Below are 19349 nucleotides of genomic sequence, written 5' to 3'. Positions count from 1 at the left end.
AGGGTCTTTCACTGAAGTAGCAGGCAGTGACTGCTATCTTAAACTTGGTCTCCTGTGAATGACTTTACATTGTACACAGAACTGAAGGCACAGGAAACTTGAAAATGCTGCTGTTGAAACTCAACAACAAGACCAAGTTCTCAGCTCAAATTCTAAAAGAGAACAGAGAGTTACCCAGAAAGCAGTTTCTATGCTGACGTGCAGCTGAGCCAAGAGCAGGGGGTGTCCATTCATATGTGGTTATAGATCTGTGATAAAAGATTCCTTCTTTAAAGAAACCTGATTATTATTTTCCTAAATAGTATTATCTACCATCCTCCTTTTCATTGGAACATTTATATACGATGAGGATCTGATGCAAAAATCAGATGACAGTTCAATTTATCATGGATCGTGAAATAAGCCTGACAGAGCGGTGAGACTTAAGAAAGCTGCCAGAGTGGCCTATGGGCAAGCATGACTCTGCAACCATCCCGACAGCATACGTCACAGTGTCCAGCGGGCACTCTGACATGTAATTATATAGTCAGGTCCTGAAACTATCGTCTTGGCCCTGAGGCTGTTCATATAACCCAGGCAAAGTTTTTCTCACAAAGAAAAGCGATTTCCCAGAGGCAATTTCACTTCAGACATGAGCGACAGTAAATCAGAAATACCAGCTGGGCTATATTGCAATTTCACTCTGATTCAGGGTTCTTTCTTGAAACCTCAATTCTGGGCATTCACAGCAAGGGGGTACACAGTGAACTCAAACGTGTAAGTTCTCAATACATATCCCCACTTACTGGTGCACTCTAAGTGTTCAGGAAGTGCCAGCTGCCATCATCATCATTATTAAGAATCAACTTATCCTTCAAGGCTATCACTATATACATATCTTAAAGTGAGTTCTATACATATTCATGTTCCCTATGAATAAACTACAACATAATTGAAAGTAATAAAATCGATAAGTAATAAAATATCCTACTCCCTGCAGGAACACACAGCAACAGTAGGGTTGGTATTTAAAACCTCACAGATCCAATTACTTATAGTTTTAATTTAATTTAAATTTTAACCTTAGTGAAAGACAAATATGTACCTCACTGGAAGATAACTAAGACAGACCGGTAAGTTATTTAACTGATATTTTATTTAAGAATATTGCTAGAGATCTGAACCTTACAATTCTGTAACTGAGTCTACAACATACTGTAGAAACATAATTTGTAAAAATGTGATAGGAAAAAACAAATAGGTAAGAGACAGAATTTGAGGAAACTAAAGACGCTTACTCCTTGGAAGGAAAGTTATGACCAACCTAGGTAGCATATTCAAAAGCAGAGACATTACTTTGCCAACAAAGGTCCATTTAGTCAAGGTTATGGTTTTTCCAATGGTCATGTATGGATGTGAGAGTTGAACTGTGAAGAAAGCTGAGCACCAAAGAACTGATGCTTTTGAACTGTGGTGTTGGAGAAGACTCTTGAGAGTCCCTTGGACTGCAAGAAGATCCAACCAGTCCATTCTAAAGGAGATCAGCCCTGGGTGTTCTTTGGAAGGAATGATGCTAAAGCTGAAAGTGAAGTCTTTTGGCCACCTCATGCGAAGAGTTGACTCATTGGGAAAGACCCTGATGCTGGGAGGAATTGGGGGCAGGAGGAGAAGGGGGCGACAGAGGATGAGATGGCTGGATGGCATCACCGACTCGATGGACGTGAGTTTGAGTGAACTTCGGGAGTTGGTGATGGACAGGGAGGCCTGGCGTGCTGCGATTCATGGGGTTGCAAAGAGTTGGACACAACTGAGTGACTGAACTGAACTGAAGTATAATTTTGGGTATAGGTGAGAAATCCTTTTGATATTCCTTTTTGTTGGTTGCTTGGTTGGTATCACTGCTCTTTGGACTTTGCATCAATGCTATTTATAGGCCTGTTGATCTTGGTGGCTTGATAACATTGGACATAGTTTTTTCTATTGGGCTCTAAAAAATCCAGGCCGCTGCTCTCCTTGGAGACCCGTACCTGATCTCCCAGCTCTGCTGTACTAAAATGTCAGGTGGCGCCAGGAAAGACTCTGGGATAAACTGCCTGAAACTGTCCATCCTCTCACAAGGCGGAGGTAGGACGGCAAATAATACATAACAGAACAGCCCTTCTGCTCGTGAGGACATCAAACTGACATGGGAGCCGCGCGGAGCGGTGCCACCGTCACAAGCGCAGCTTCAAGCTCAGCGCCCTCTAGACTTCAGACCATCCCAGCGCTCTGACGCCCTCATAGACTATTCTTCCATATGCGCCTTTTTCTTAAAGCAGCAAGCCACCTGGCTGTTATGTTGATAATATATTGTGAGAATTCCCAAGCAAAGTATGTTCAGAAACATGTATTAAGAACATGAGATATAATAACCAAAGAATTCCAAGTTTTAACTTCAAATGACATAATTCTGTGTTTAAACAAATACTTTTCTACTGAAGGATCAGGAATTTTCAAAAGGTTGCAAAATACTAAGTAGTTCAGTTACTCTTTCAAATACTGCATTTTTTTTTCTTTAGTGTAGTAAAATAAGCATTTAAAAAGAATCACCCATATCTTATGGAGCCTAAGAATTCTTCTGGTTCATTTTAAGCCAATTCTTTTACGTTCAGAATTTTCTGGTTTAGCTATAAGTATCTTTCATAGACCTGAACACGCATTTCAACTGAATGTTCTGAAATGTGTACATGTGGGAGGAACTCTTTGCTTATGAGATCCTTCTTCAATTATTCAGACACTTAAATCATCGTTTCCAAAGCAAATTCTCCAAAATCGAATAAACTGCAGAACTAGAAGTATAACTGAGTCTCCAAAAAGGAGCTCCAATCCTTTGCCAAAACAGACCTCGAATTCTTAATCCCTTGTCCAAAAAAATTGGACCAAGGGTTGACGTTTTCCACCAAGCAAGCCACATAACCACAAATGTTTCTCATTTACTCCACTCCTGGGACATACAGCTAAAATAAAAAATTTCCTGAATACCCCAAATTTCAGATGCAATTTGGAATGCAAGTGATTCATAATGTTTTGCAGGAAACATTATGATCTTCTTTTACCAACTCAGTGTTTCTGGAATGCAATCCTTGGGAGATTACCCCCAACAAATCAGAAGGCTGAATCACTGTCAGCCATGTGACCCAAATATTAAGCTCTCTGCCCTAGCTCAGGGTGATTTTGAACCCTAAGCAATCTGCTTCTCCAGCTACTGTTCCCATAAGAAAGTCTGTCACCTCAAGGGAGCTAGCAAAGTTCCACACTGTTCTCATAGCAAGAAACATGGTAACAGCGCCCTCAGCCCCCTCCTAGGAAAGGAGGAGACAGTGTCAAAAGGAGCCAAGGGCACAGGCAGCACTGCCGCACCATGACTCTCACACAGAAGCCTAACAGGCGTAGACACTAATGCAAGTGTGAAACTGCACAGAGCCTCTAGCTAGTTTTTGAGTCCTACTCTATCCCCACTCCCACTTCACCCCCCATTATTAAGTCAAATAATAATTTCTTGGTGTATCAAGGTTGCAAAAATAATTTTTATAGATTCCTATTTTCTTGCAAGGAAAGAAATACAGCTGATATAGAGGAAGAAAAGTACTGCACTGAATATACCAAGTGAGCATAAACGCCTTCTTAGAAATCATGGTTGCTAAGGAGGAGAGAAGTGTAGGTAGCTACAATATGATTTAAAAAAAAAATACGAAAAGGGCATAGAGTAGCAAACATGGGGAGTAGCAATAAGAGATGGAGACAAATACTTACTGACAGCATTCCATTAGCTAAAGGACTCAGTACAAGCAAACTGTACAGTTAAGGGAACTCTTAGAGACAACCTGAGGGGTTCTGGGGGCAAAGCTCACAGCTGAGCATACAACACTGAAGGTTTGGAAAAACAGAGAGAGCTACCAAGTCTAAAGAAATAACAGACAACAGGAAGAAATACCCAAAACGGAATTTAAGAAAAGCTTAAAATCACTATTTAAGCACAAGAAGAAAAGAATCAACTTTAAACAGAATAATATTCTCTAAAATATAATTAATGAAGCCTCTATAAAACAATGGGTTTGCCTAAATTAGATTTCATGGGTCTACAGGCAATTTTTATATTGGTAACTGACACAGAAACAAACTGAGCCCTTTTCCAAACAGGAAAAGGAGTACATCAAGGCTGTATATTGTCACCCTGCTTATTTAACTTCTATGCAGAGTACATCATGAGAAACACTGGGCTGGAAGAAGCACAAGCTGCAATCAAGATTGCCAGGAGAAATATCAATAACCTCAGATATGCAGATGACACCACCCTTATGGCAGAAAGTGAAGAACTAAAGAGCCTCTGGATGAATGTGAAAGAGGAGAGTGAAAAAGTTGGCTTAAAACTCAACATTCAGAAAACCAAGATCATGCCATCCAGTCCCATCACTTCATGGCAAATAGATGGGGAAACAGGGGAAACAGTGGAAACAGTGTCACACTTTATTTTTCTGGGCTCCAAAATCACTGCAGATGGTGACTGCAGCCATGAAATTAAAAGACGCTTACTCCTTGGAAGAAAAGTTGTGACCAACCTAGACAGCATATTGAAAAGCAGAGACATTCCTTTGCCAACAAAGGTCTATCTAGTCAAGGCTATGGTTTTTCCAGTAGTCATGTATGGATGTGAGAGATGGACTATGAAGAAAGCTGAGCGCCAAAGAATTGATGCTTTTGAACTGTGGTGTTGGAAAAGACTCTTGAGAGTCCCTTGGACTGCAAGGAGATCCAACCAGTCCATCCTAAAGGAGATCAGTCCTGGGTGTTCACTGGAAGGACTGATGCTGAAGCTGAAACGCCAATACTTTGGCCACCTGATGCGAAGAGCTGACTCATTGCAAAAGACCCTGATGCTGGGAAAGATTGAAGGCGTGAGGAGAAGGGGACAACAGAGGATGAGATGGTTGGATTGCATCACTGACTCAATGCACATGGGATTGGGTGGACTCCAGGAGTTGGTGATGGACAGGGAGGCCTGGTGTGCTGCAGTCCATGGGGTTGCAAAGAGTTGGACGTGACTAAACTGAACTGAAATTGAGCCCATAAGTTATAATTAGGATATACCTGAAGATCCCGTGAGATTAGTATGCCTCAGAAAACCATGAAAAAATATAAAATACTTGAAAATAATGTCTACACATTTTTATAAGAAATCAATTTAAATGTGTGGTTGGATCAATACATATCATGAACGACCTAAAAAGTGGCTTGAATACAGCTGGCTGCCGAAAGATCCTGTTCCAAACCCTTCGGTAAGTCATCACTAACTTGCCCGTACAAAAAGAGCAGTAATCACACTGGTTATCCACTACCTATTTGTACTGAAACAACCAGGCTAGCTAATAACATTAGGAAATCCTAAACGACTATTTTCCAGTTACTTGCAAACCTAATTCTGTACATTTTCCCTTGCATTTTTCCTCTTGCCACTGTTGGTTTCAGACTCAGATTGAGTGAATCAGCCTAACCCTCACGTTAAACTAAGGGTTTGTCGTGAGCAAATGGCATGATGTACGTGAAGCCTCTAGAGCAGTGCACGTGGACACACTGGAGGAGCTGTGGGCCCCTCTGCTCTGCTCCCTCCCCCCTGCTCCTGCCAACCTCCGCCCTGCTTTCACTTCTGTAGTTTGGGGTCCAGGAGCCGAGTTTTCACATGTGGTCTGTCAACTCCCAAACACAATATAAAGCTTCTTTAATTCTCTTAACCATCTGCCCAATGATCTTTAATTACAGTTCAGTTCAGTCATTCACTCATGTGCAACCCCAGGCCTCCCTGTCCGTCACCAGCTCCCGAGCTTGCTCAAACTCATGTCCATCGAGTCAGTGATGCCGTCCAACCATCTCATCCTCTGTTGTCTCCTTCTCCTCCTGCCTTCAGTCTTTCCCAGCATCAGGGTCTTTTGCAATGAGTCAGCTCTCCACATCAGGGGGTCAAAGTATTGGAGTTTCAGCTTCAGAATGAGTCCTTCCAATGAATATTCAGGACTGATTTCCTTTAGGATGGACTGGTTGGATATCCTTGCAGTCCAAGGGGCTCTCAAGAGTCTTCTCCAACACCACAGTTCAAAAGCATCAGTTCTTTGGCGCTCAGCTTTCTTTACAGTCCAACTCTCACATCCATACATGACCACTGGAAAAATCATAGCTTTGTCTAGACAGACCTTTGTCAGCAACGTCTCTGCTTTTGAATATGCTGTCTAGGTTGGTCATGGCTTTTCTTCCAGGGAGGAGGCATCTTTTAATTTCATGGCTGCAGTCACCACCTGCAGTGATTTTGGAACCCAAGAAAACAAAATCTGTTACCGTTTCCCGAGTCCTTCTAAAAACTCCTTGTCTTGACTCTTTTTCTCTTTCCCTTAATTTCTACTGAGGGATCAATGGTGTTTAAGTCACAGTTAGTATCAGAGCCTGATGCTGTGTTTAACACTATCCTAAAATACAGGGTACAGAATTCAATAAAACATTGTTCCCACCTGGGACAGTTAATTATCTATGTCAGCTTGACTGGGCCACAGGGCACCCAGATAGCTATTCAGACATTATTTTGTTTCTTTGAGGATGTTTTTGTGTGAGATTAACATTTTAATACATGAATTTGAGTAAAGTGAGACTACCCTCTTGGAGAAGGCGATGGCACCCCACTCCAGTACTCTTGCCTGGAGAATCCCATGGATGGAGGAGCCTGGTGGGCTGCAGTCCATGGGGTTGCGAAGAGTCGGACACGGCTGAGTGACTTCACTTTCACGCATTGGAGAAGGAAATGGCAACCCACTCCAGTGTTCTTGCCTGGAGAATCCCAGGGACAGGGGAGCCTGGTGGGCTGCCGTCTATGGGGTCACACAGAGTCGGACACGACTGAAGCAACTTTGCAGCAGCAGCAGCAGCAGCAGACTACCCTTTACAACGCAGGTGGACCTCATCCAATCAGCTGAAGTCCTGAAAAGAACAAAAGGGTCTCCCTTCCCCCACCAAGTTAAAGAGAATTCTATTTTTAATTTTGGCCCCAACCCATGGCATGTGGAACTTTAGTTCTCTGACCAGGAATCAAACCTGTGCCCCCTGCACTGGAAGGTAGAGTCTTAACCCCTGGAGCACAGGGGAAGTTCCAAGAGAATTCTTTTGCCTAATGGCTTTTAAACTGGAAAATCCACTCTTCAGGCCTGACAGCCTTTCAAGTGGGACACTGGCTCTTGCTGATTCTACAGCAGCCTTCATGTTGTCAAACTTGAAATAGAACATCTGCTCTTCACTGTTCTACAGCAATCTGTGGCCTCTGGACTTGAGGTGGGACACTGGCTCTGAAGAGACTGAACTTGCCAGCCTCCATAACTACATAAGCCAATTCCTTAAAATAAATCTCTTTCTCAATCTCTGTCTCTTTCTCTCTTTCTAGATGGATGGATGGATAGATAGATATGTGCTAAGTCACTGAGTCGTGTCTGACTCTTTGTGACCCCATGGACTGTAGCCCACAGGCTCCTCTGTCCACAGCATTCTCCAGGCAAGAATACTGGAGTGGGTTGTCATGCCCTCCTCCTGGGGATCTTTCTGACCCAGGGATCGAACGCACATCTCTTATGTCTCCTGCACTGGCAGGTGGGTTCTTTACATCACAGATACAGATATATAGATCCTATCGGCCCTATTTCTTTGAAAACTCTGAGGAATACAACACCTTCAAGAAGCTCAGAGTACAGCCATAGGGAGACACACCCAAATAAACTTTCTCCATAATGCCTTTCCCAAACAATAACACAGAACATTGTGCCATGAGCCAAATAAGCCATCAAACAGAAAAACTATCAACAAACATTCACTGAATGAATTAAAAGTACTTGAAAGCAGAATCTGCCAAGGATAATATCAGACCATGTAACTCATCCCCTCAAGAATTCTCATAAAGTCAGTGATCTGGTGTCTATTTACAGCTGGGCCTGCCCCTTCCTGCATATGCTGACTAGATGAGACTTCTCTGCTTTTATGAGTTAGTTACTGTTATTTGAAGCAGGTCATTTGGAAATAAATTTAAAACAGGGAGAACAGTTATAAATTAGTTCATTCCCCTCAATGTACAGAGTACAAATAAGAAGCAAATAAGCTCACCTGGATGGCAGCCAGGTTCTTCTGCTCCTGAGACGGTGCCTCGTGAACAAAGCGAAGCCAGTTGGAGTGTCGCGGGTTGGTAGCGTCCAAAATGTACAGGACTTCTCCCTTACTCCCCCGAACCTGAAATGTAAGAGTGCCCGAATTTACACTTGAAGTTAGTATTAGCCGTACTAAACAGATTAGCCAAACTAAAAATAACACGGTATTTTTTCATAAGTATCACCTTTCTATTAACAGGTGTTGAATAGATGCTGAATTTAACATCCATCCCTTAAACATACATACAAATAGAGCCTGCACTTTCATTTGATAGATCTAGATGACTCACAAATGCAATCAATTCTCAAAACATCCTGTGTTGATAGCTCTTTTCTGGTCAAAATTATTTATTTGTAGGTACAGTTTAATACATGTGTCGCAAATGCAGTTGTTTAGGGGATAACCATAGTTGCAACACGTGTTTTTTCCCACACAAGAGGGCAGTGAGGCTTGGTTCCTCAAGTGGCAGGGGCTGGAACAAGCATCTCAATTTCTCTCTCCACCTGCTTACTGAATCATTTCCACATGTGGACAATCTGCTAATCTAACCAGTGGAATTGGACATCCACTGGGCTACCATTCACATTGTTACCAGTGGGTAAATAAAAAAGTTCAATTTTGTCGTTTCATGGCCTGCTGAAGTCTTGCTGAGCGAACAGTTGGCTTTGTTTCATGCCATAACACTGCTGTTCAGATCTACTCAACTCTCAATGGAGGGAGGGTTGTAACTGCCACAGGACCAAGGACTCCACTGGACACTCTTGAATCCAAGTTGCTTTGAATCTAACTTCTTAAAACTGCTGCACTGTAAAGCTACAGCCACTTGCTCAGTTTAATAAAACATACACCAATCTTTACCCAATGCTCATTTTGAGTTTATATTCAACTGGAATCAAGTACAGGACGAGGGAAGGAGTGAGTGATTAGCACTCCATATCTCCAACACAAAGTAACAAAAATATTAATATGAAGACTATATCTTTACTGACTCAGGGTGGGGAAAAACAAACTCCAGATTTCAAAAATTTTATTTTATAAAGTAAAGAAGAGGGTCGCAAACAGTTGGACATAACTGAAGTGACTGAGCACATACATACCATGGTGCCAGATACTGCTAATGCCCTAGGAATTTTTCAGTGAACAAGACAGACAGACGAAGCCTGGGCCCCACAACACTCAGGAGCAAATGAGCACAGACTAGAGCTTCAGTCACAGGAGGAGGACGTGGAGTAAGGGGAGAAGGGCTCTTCAGGATGGAGTGGTCAGGCAGAGCCGTGCTGACGAGGTGACCAGAAAAGCGTTCTAAGTGAAGACAGGGCACAGGCCAGGTGAGAGCTCAGGAAGGCCGTTTCCAAGCCAGAGGGAACAGCCAGGAAAGGACACGTAGAAAGGCCCTGAGTTGGAAGCAAATTAAGAACAGCAAGAAGGCCATAAAGCTAGGACAGAAGGAGCAATGGAAAAAGTGGTGGGTGCTGAGATCAGACAGACTGACACAGGCCAGATCACAGGCACTGACTGGAGACAGGAAAGTTACCCCAGACGGTGAGTGACCCAAAAGCTGCTGTGTAAAAGCGCCTGCTGCACGTTCTACAAAGACCACTATCTCAAGATTCTAACACATATTTTCTGGGAAAAAATACAGTTAGCCTTCTCCTTGTATTTCATATCTGCCATGTTTCTCAAACAATTCTTGTTTTCTTAAGGGTCCAAGGATCCTCAATAATCATTTAAAAATCTCTGTAATAAACAGCAGACCTTCAAAAGGCAGGGATTTAATTTTCAATACTGAAACTGCTCAAAGAATTTAAGACTATAAATACCTCTTGCTTGTGTCTTGTATGTTTAGGCGTGAAGCTATGGGGATTTCTCACTAAATAACAACCTCATTCTGAAATCTGTGTTGGGAGGCCCTGAAAACCGCCCTCCCCGCCTGCTCACCCATCAGTTCAGAATCCTGACGCCCACTGCGTAAAGCTGAAAGTGTCCAGCCACACTGCTGACACAGACAGAAGTGACATGGCAACACTTCCTCAAGAGGACCCCAGGCCACATTTCTTTAAGCAGAGTAAAAGAAGTAACTCTAAGCATCTGAGTATAAATTCTCCTTTCCAGGCTCCGCCATAGCTATAGTAACAGAACTGTTTATATGACAAACAGCTAAATTAACCAAAACAGGTAGCAATGCCACTAGATACTAAAAAAAAAAAATTATCTCAGAAGTGAAATCTAAAATCTACAACTGTTTCTGAAATCCACACAACCCAGCTAATTCTACATCAGGAAACATCAGCATGACTGCCATGGCATATTGCATTTGAGAGACTACCACTACTTACAGAAACGGTTAATGATCCTTCTTAATCATAAATTTGTTACTCAGTATTAAGTATGACACTCCAATACTTTGGCCACCTGATGCAGAGAGCCAACTCAATGGAAAGACCCTGATGCTGGGAAAGACTACGGGCAGGAGGAGAAGAGGGCAATAGAGGATGGGATGGTTGGATGACATCATGGACTCAATGGACATGAGTTTCAGCCAACTCCAGGAGATAGTGAAGGACAGGGAAGCCTAGCGTGCTGTAGTTCATGGGGTCACAAAGAGTTGGACCCGACTGAGCAACTCAACAACAAATTAAGCACAATATATATCAGATGTGTTTGACATTTGAAATTCATTCTTCAAAGATGTGTAACATAACAAAGATTTCTCCATGACTTACTACAATAAGCCCATTTTACGAAGGGCATTGCTTGTTCCTTATTTTTTCAGCTTTTCCCCAGGTCCTCTGGCTCCAGCTATGTTGAATGACTCAGTAACTCATTTCCAGTCCATTAGATGTATGCACTTTCTGGTTATCTATTATCTTCTCACATCATATTTCATCTTAAGAGACATGTACAATTTAATTTTTTGGTAAATTATTACAAGACTGTCACTTTCAATAATCTAAATCTATATATTATTGCTTATAGTCTCCTAACAACACTATAATGACAGACTATAGTGCCCTACAACATTTACATCTGAGATAACTTTTTTGTTCACTAACAGAGCTGCTGCTCATTTATTTTACTCTAAACATTTTTATCCAAATGACGCTTAAGTTCCTACCGTGCAGTCTTTACAGGCCACCTGCTTTCTCTAGTTTTCTAGTGGCTGGTCCTTTCTTCGTTTCCTCCATCCCAGTCTCTGACATTTGACTGAAGCTGTTGGGTTATTGCTCACATGACTCTTACCTTCCTACCCTAACCCCAGCATTCTCCTCACTGAAATACCTAAGAGAGACATCCAAGGATAATCTAATCCATCGTTCCTCTTTCTAAAGAAACTAAAAAAAAAAAAAAAAACTCCAGACAGATGGCTATTATTAAAGGCTCCATTTATCTATTTTGATACTGAACCCTGAGTAATATAAATTGAACTTTTTTTTTTTTTTACTTTACAATATTGTATTGGTTTTGCCATACATCAACATGAATTCGCCATGGGTGAACCTTTTTAAAGACTAATGAATAAAGAAGACTCAAAATTCTTGTTAGTATCATGTTCCAGCATCTGACCTTTGCAGTGAGTGTGTATTGCTTTTCCTTTCAAAACTAGTCTTCCCAATACCATCTTATTCTATTTGAATTTTCATGGAAATGAAGCGTATTGGTTAATGTCCTATTGAGGACTGTCTTCTGAATACCAGGGTCTATAAAGAAATCAGAGGACGAAATGGTGGGATGGCATCACCAACTCAATGGACATGAGTCTGAGCAAGCTCCGGGAGATGGTGAGGGACAGGGAAGCCTGGCGTGCTGCAGTCCATGGGGTGGAAAGAGTGGGACACAACTGAGCAACTGAACAACAACAATATGGAAGTTAAATTTTCATCTTACAATAAAAACCATCTCAATTCCAAACTCTGATTTGCACAGGCTTCCTAAGCCAGTTACATAAAAATAAGTTAGCTAAATTAGGAAAGGAAAAAACACTTTCACGTGAAAATGAAAACCTTCCTCCCTTTAATCAAGTCATTCTCTCTAGGACTCTGTCACTGTACATTAAATGAAAGTTATCATTGTGCAGGAACTTGGCAGGTTCTTGTCTCTGTCGAATGCTTCTGACATCACTTCTCAAGGTCCAAGACACTGTGCCGGACCTGTCTTTATTTCCAGATTAAAGATTAATGGCATTCATATAAAAGGAATGAAGTTACAGTATGAATGAACTTGGAAAACATTATGCTAAGTGAAAGAATCTACTCTTGAAAGACCATATATTATATGATTCAGTGATACAAAATGTCCAGAATAGGAAGTAAATTAGTGGTTGCCTAGGTCTGTGGGGACTAGGAGGTAAAAGGGTCATAGCTAAAGAGTACAGGGGCTTCTTGAGGCTGATGAAAACATTCTAAAATTGATTATTTTAATGATTGTAAAACTCTATATACTAAAATCCAATTTGAACAGTAAAAAAAAAAAAAAAAAAAGATTAATGGAATTAAATATATCACAGTTTGCCTTCCCATCCAGCAAAGGACAGAAGAAACCACAAAAAGATTCAGCTCAACAACAACAAAAAAACCCTAACGTGTAAATGAAAGAAAAAATTGGAAATATATATAAACAGTTTTTCTTTCCTTCAATTTAAATATTCTGTTAAATTGGGTCAACTATAAACAGAGAAGCTTATTTATTTTTTGGATGGTTCATGTTCATAGTAGAAGGGTCTACAATGTTACTCTATTATTTTCCTTCAATTATTTTGAATGCCTGAGAAATTTTTCACTTAGTACATACAAGGCATCAGCCTTCCCAGGGCAAAGCTAATAGCCAGATTTGTCCCCAGACATGGTAATATGTAACCAATGGAATTTTACTTAACATATGGTAAAATTTAATGACAGTGAAATATAATTAATTCCAAAAATACAGCAATAATTTCCTTAATTAGAAGTCACAATATGTTATGTTATATAATTTATTAAAGAAAATATATTTTCCTTTCTGTCTTTCAACAAGACTTTTCAAAGAATTTTAAAGAAGTAAGATTTAGAGCATGGATGTATTTAGAGGATAAATTGTCATCATGTTTTTGTATTTAAATTACAGGCATATTTCTGCAATTGTTTTTAAATGAAGTAAGGCCAGATGCCCTGCTTTCAGTATTTTATTACCCAGACTTCAGGACATCTTTAAGACCACAAAAAACTAAGTGTGCTCAAATACTCGATTCCGACAGCACGCTGTTGTCAGATTTAAACTAGAGAGATGCACTTTCAGGGATCAGCAAAGACCATCCCTAGGAGACTGTAACGATTTAGAGTTTCTAAGCGAAAGCTATGTGGTTTTTTTTCCTGTTGATTTTTCAAAGACTTCGGTCTCAAATTCTTCCTAGCTTTGGTGCCTTTAAACACACACACACAATGACTGTAGCATACCCGCCTTTATCTCCCCCACACACTATCCCATAGTCCTGAGTCACAGAAACCCATCCTCAGATGGGAAAGCACACGGAGAGAAAACACAGGCCTGGACAGGCCTTCAGTAATGGCCTTGACTGAGCACCATCCAGAATATAATACACACAAGAGTAAATGACTTAAAAGGGCCGATGAGCAAAGTCTCTTTTTCATTACCAATAATTACTGCCCTAAATATTTCAAGCTGGCATTCTAGGGTGATAAAAATGCTGGACTAGAATTCAAAACGCCAGATGTGATCCAAACTCTGACTGTGCGTCATGGGAGACTCATTTCCTCCCGCTGAATTAAGCCCTGGTCTCCTGACCTCTAAGATGGGAATGACAGTCCCTGTGCTGACCGCACTGTGGGAGCATCAAAGGACTAAGATGCATGACTGGCAGAGAACCCCCCTACCAACACAGGAGACATGACACGGATTAGATCCCTGCGTCGGGAGGATCCCCTGCATCTTCAGGAGGGCACAGCAACCCACTCCAGGATTCTTGTCTGGAGAACCCCAGGGACAGAGAATCCCGGCTGGCTACGATCCAGAAAGTGGCAAACAGTCAGGCATGACTGAAGAGACTTAGCACAGCACGGCCCACTGAGGTAGGCGAGGCTCACGGCAACTAACACGTTCTCAGAGAGGACACTGCTTCCAACAGCACAGCAGGGCACACATGCACCATCCTCCTGCCATGTCAACTTGTTCAAGGAATATACATGAAGGATACCCTAAGAATAGCATCAAACCCAAACACACACAAGTCACCTCTGCTTGGACGCCTGAAGTGAAAGCAGGCACCGTCACCAGGCAGTAGCTAACCCAGGTGTAGGTCAGCTTAGCTGACCTTCCTCCTTAAGTCAGATTCCAGCGTGCTGCCCTCCCTTCAGTAGCTTGAATTTCTCTCCCAACTACAGCCCTTCAAATTTCTGGAGGCAGCAGTATGTACCTCTTTCCCACACTTTCTCTTCTCCCAGAAAATAACTCTCTCCTTGTCTAAGGTGATAAATGTTCCTCCACTATCCTGGCTGCCCTCTCACAGATGTACAATGATTTGTGAAAACTCCCTTCACACAGTACAGAATTCAGCACACACAGGACTACTGTGATGTGGGCACTATTTCACTATTCCACAGTAGCTTAGCTGGTAAAGAATCCACCGAAAAGCAGGAGATCCCAGTACGATCCTTGGGTTGGGAAGATCCCCTGGAGAAGGGAAAGGCTACCTACCCACTCCAGTACTCTGGCCTGGAAAGTTCCATGGACAGAGGCGTCTGGCAGGCTACAGTCCATGGGGTTCCAAAGAGTCAGACACAACTGAGCGATTTTCACATTCACTTTTCTACTGATGCAATTTAAAATCACAAAAGCTGTTTTGATTGCCACATCTTATATTTACTGAGGTTGCCTTTATAATCACCTAATCTATATCAAGAAAGCTCTCCTGATACTGTCAAAGATGTGAAGGCAAGTTCTAACTGAGGAACTCAGTCAGGTTTACATACATAAGCAAATCCTGCGCTTGGGCACCTGACCACTCAGAGATGGAAATCTTTTGTCTGGTCCTGTCTCAATAAATATTTTATTCACTAAAAGCTCAGCTAATGTGCCTTCTTTTTTAAAACTGCCATTGCCTTCATTTCCTTTAAGAGTTAGAAAATATTTTATAAGAGGTAATGGGAGACTTGACTTCAAAAGCACTCCATACCTTGTCTTTCAGTTCAGTTCAGTTCAGTTCAGTCACTCAGTCATGTCCGACTCTTTGCGACCCCATGAATCGCAGCACGCCAGGCCTCCCTGTCCATCACCAACTCCCGGAGTTCACTCACACTCACGTCCATCGAGTCAGTGATGCCATCCAGCCATCTCATCCTCTTTTGTCCCCTTCTCCTCCTGCATCCAATCCCTCCCAGCATCAGAGTCTTTTCCAATGAGTCAACTCTTTGCATGAAGTGGCCAAAGTACTGGAGTTTCAGCTTTAGCATCATTCCTTCCAAAGAAATCCTAGGGCTGATCTCCTTCAGAATGGACTGGTTGGGTCTCCTTGCAGTCCAAGGGCCTCTCAAGAGTCTTCTCCAACACCACAGTTCAAAAGCATCAATTCTTCGGCGCTCAGCCTTCTTCACAGTCCAACTCTCACATCCATACATGACCACGGGAAAAACCATAGCCTTGACAAGACGGACCTTTGTCTTTCAAAGCACTTGTAAAATGGGACTAATTTTTTTAAAGAAGAAATAACTGACATGACAACGTGAAAGACACCGTGAGCAGCACATCATCATTTTCACAGTAAATTCATGAAAGAGCCTTAGCAGTGTAACCACTGTCCCTTCCTACACTTTTACAAACATGTTCAGGCAGTCAGACTTCAGTGATATTTTGGATAGGCAAGTTTTTTACTGCATAAAAAATAAAATATAAAACATTTAGCTGACATTAGCTTATGATACCCCCTGCTTTAGGGGTTTTCTATAAAGAACGTACAAAGGTCAGTGCATAAATGCTGGCATCCATTCTGACTGCTTAGTGGCCTTTTGGTTTACTTCCTGATTTTGTCAACATCCTAAGCAGGTGACTTCTCCATAAGTAAAGTGTTATTTCACTAAGGAATTAGAAAACCATATTAATAAAGTTAGCATGTCATTTCCCAATTTGGTATAATCCATCAAATCCATCATATACAATTCAGAAAACTTTAAATCTAGTTAACATTTTATGAGCCTATAGTGTTGTCAAAATTTTAATACAGATTTGAGACTTATACAGACAAGAGCCTTGAAGTCAGCTTCTGGAGAATTCTCCCTATGGTATACTAAAAGGTACACAAAATATGCCAAATATAAGAAAATTTTAGTAGCAAAATTCTAATTAGCAGACACAAAAACATTTCAAAGGTTTCTTTGTGTAAAAAACAATGATAATCTCCAAGATCCTAAGATCGCAGTCTTGATGCTGTTTTTAGAAGAGGATGCTTGGTAACTGAAAATTTCTGGGCAAGGTTAATAGACACACTGAATAACAAAGAGCTCTGTGCAGTCCACAGGGAGAAAAAAATGAGAAAAAGAAAGATCCAGGTTTCCTTTGATTCTAATTTGAGTTATTTCCTAACCCAAATTGCACTGGTAGTCACTGTTTTCAGATTTTTCCTAAATACACAGTTTTTCTACAGCTATTAATATTGAACCTACCCAGCCTATTTAAATTAATTGTACTTTACATTTACATCTTCAAAATGTATGCAACTCAATAAACAAACAAATGTCGCACAGAGTCGGACACGACTGAAGCGACTTAGCAGCAGCAGCAGCAGTATGAGAATACACCTAAAAAATAAAATATTTCCCGATCACTAACGTTCATCATTTCCTTTCTTAAAATCATCCAACAATCACAGTTCTGTGATGAAGAATTCTAAAAAGGTAACAGTCATCAGTAAACAACATTTATTGAACAACATCTACTATGCAGTCCTTTACTGGTTACTTTAAAGTATGCCATGAGAAGCTACAAATGAAATTCTAGAATACTGTTCCTTTATCCAACATCCTCAGTATTAATAAGGACACAGAAAACACAATTTTTAAAAGAAATAACAAAGCAAAGTCTGATTATCATAAGGTAGATATACACACAAACTTCATTCATTTCAAAAACAGTACACACAGGTGTAAAATAAGAAACTCTGCTGAGATCCTGAGGATGGACCAAAGTAAAAATAAAATATTAGCAAAGAGTATGTTATAAAAAGCTTCCAACAGACAAGGTTTGCTAACAGAGTAAACCCAGCAGGCCCGAGACCAGCGTGTTTACAAAGGGCCTGCTGGAAGTAAGACTGGCCCTTGCCTGGCATGTGGGAACTTGGAGTTCCCAGGATGTCCCCTGTCAATAGTTAATGAATAAGGGTGGTTCACTGTTCCTAGCAGTATAAACACCATGGTTTACGCTGAAAACCTGCTTTTCTTCTGGGAATCTGGAATCGTGGTACATGCTAGGCAGAAGGTGGCTACAAGCCCCAAATAAAAATCTTGGGTACTAAGTTTCTAATGTGCTTCCTTGTACAGAAACCTCACATGTGTGTGCTCCTCCTTCATCACCGGGAAAAGCGTGAGCTCCGTGTGACCTCTCACAGGAAGGAGGGAGCGTGATGAAATTGACGCTTGGGTTCCTGCAGGTTCTGCCCGTGCCTTCTTCCCTCGTGAGCCAGCTGCGTCCATCACTGAAGAAAATCTTCCCCATGAGTACAACTACAAGCTGAGTCTCACAAGTCCCTTCAGGGAATCTCAGAATGTGGGGGTGATCCTGAGATTCCCGAACATATAAGATAGTTCCAGTTGCTGAATGGACGGCATACACACTTGTCAACAGGAGAGGTAGAAAATCATCTGGAGATCAACAGTTTTATCATACTTATATGTAACTTCCACAAATTAAACTACAACCATTCAATGAAAGGAAAAAATAAGTAAGAAAAATCAAAGAAAGAAAATAAATTTAGACAGTAGGGACCATTTCTTTTCATGGCCCATAATGGCAATGATATGAGATTACTGCCTTATGAACTAGTTCTAAGTCCTGTATAGGCTGTGACTCTACACCAGAGAATATTATCACAATAGAAGAATGGTAGAGTACTCTTGCCTGGAAAATCCCATGGGCGAAGGAGCCTGGTGGGCTGCAGTCCATGGGCTAGGAGTCAGACACGACTGAGCGACTTCACTTTCACTTTTCACTTTCATGCATTGGAGAAGGAAATGGCAACCCACTCCAGTGCTCTTGCCTGGAGAATCCCAGGGACGGGGGAGCCTGGTGGGCTGCCATCTATGGGGTCGCACACGACTAAAGCCTTAGCAGCAGCAGCAGCAGAGCATTTTAGTCATTTTGTGAGGAAGAGGCAAGATAAATGATACTAGTAAATTTGGTTGGGAAGAGAGTAAAGAATGATGGAACTCAAATTTGGTGGTTCAAACAGTAAAATCAGAGAAATAATAGGAAATAAATGGGAAAAGTATCCATTAGGAAGATTTGTGCTTCATAAAAAACAAACGTCAAACATAACCACAAATCAGGATCCACCCCAGCAGGGATTAGCTCCTCAGTAACAATATACATATGAAGAAAGAGGGAAAAGTAGAAAAGATAATTTAGCTGGGAAAGATGAAGGAGAATGGATGATGGGAGGCAACCAACAACTTTAATACGCAGGATGGACTGTGTACAGAGGAAAAATTTTATGAAAGGAAAAAGAATTAACAGGCTGTTACAATGACCTAGATGTGAAGTAATAAGGCTCTGGAAAGAGGTAATGGCTATAAAAATGAAAACGATGGGTAACTGCAAAATAAACAGCTGGAGAGAATCTGTTTTTGGAACTGATTTAAGATACAAGCCAAGGAAAAAGTGGCAAATACTCCAAAACTGCAAGCTCCAGAGATCAGTCTCATTGATACTAATGGGAGATTGAAAAGGTAATAACTATTTGAAAGGGAATAATAAACAGGAAGAGATTAGTCTGACACTCCACTTGGGGATTTTAATGTATAAAAAGAGGACTTAAAAAGAAATGTTCTTTTGAGATAAGAAAACAGAGTTAAGCAGAGGATGAAAGATAAGGGTGGGAAGCTTATGTCTTAAAAGTTAGAACCTAATACCTGAAAAATAGAGTATAGAAGAAGAAAATAAGAAAGCCCACTCCTCTAGAAGGT

The 19349-nt window shown here is 41.2% G+C and overlaps 1 protein-coding gene across 5 annotated transcripts in view; it reads right to left on the bottom strand.

Annotated features, from left to right (window-relative positions):
- Positions 1 to 19349, bottom strand: part of PRDM5 (PR/SET domain 5) — a 357820-nt gene that overhangs the window by 168393 nt on the left and 170078 nt on the right. For all 5 annotated transcript variants that reach the window (XM_055587588.1, XM_055587589.1, XM_055587587.1 and 2 more), the window contains one exon: positions 8146 to 8268. In XM_055587588.1, the coding sequence (XP_055443563.1) occupies positions 8146 to 8268 (123 nt within the window). The remainder of the gene's footprint in view (positions 1 to 8145; positions 8269 to 19349) is intronic.

This window comes from Bubalus kerabau, chromosome 7 (genome assembly GCF_029407905.1).
Source record: "Bubalus kerabau isolate K-KA32 ecotype Philippines breed swamp buffalo chromosome 7, PCC_UOA_SB_1v2, whole genome shotgun sequence".
Classification (NCBI taxonomy): domain Eukaryota; kingdom Metazoa; phylum Chordata; class Mammalia; order Artiodactyla; family Bovidae; genus Bubalus; species Bubalus kerabau.
This window is presented reverse-complemented; position numbering and strand designations above follow the sequence as displayed.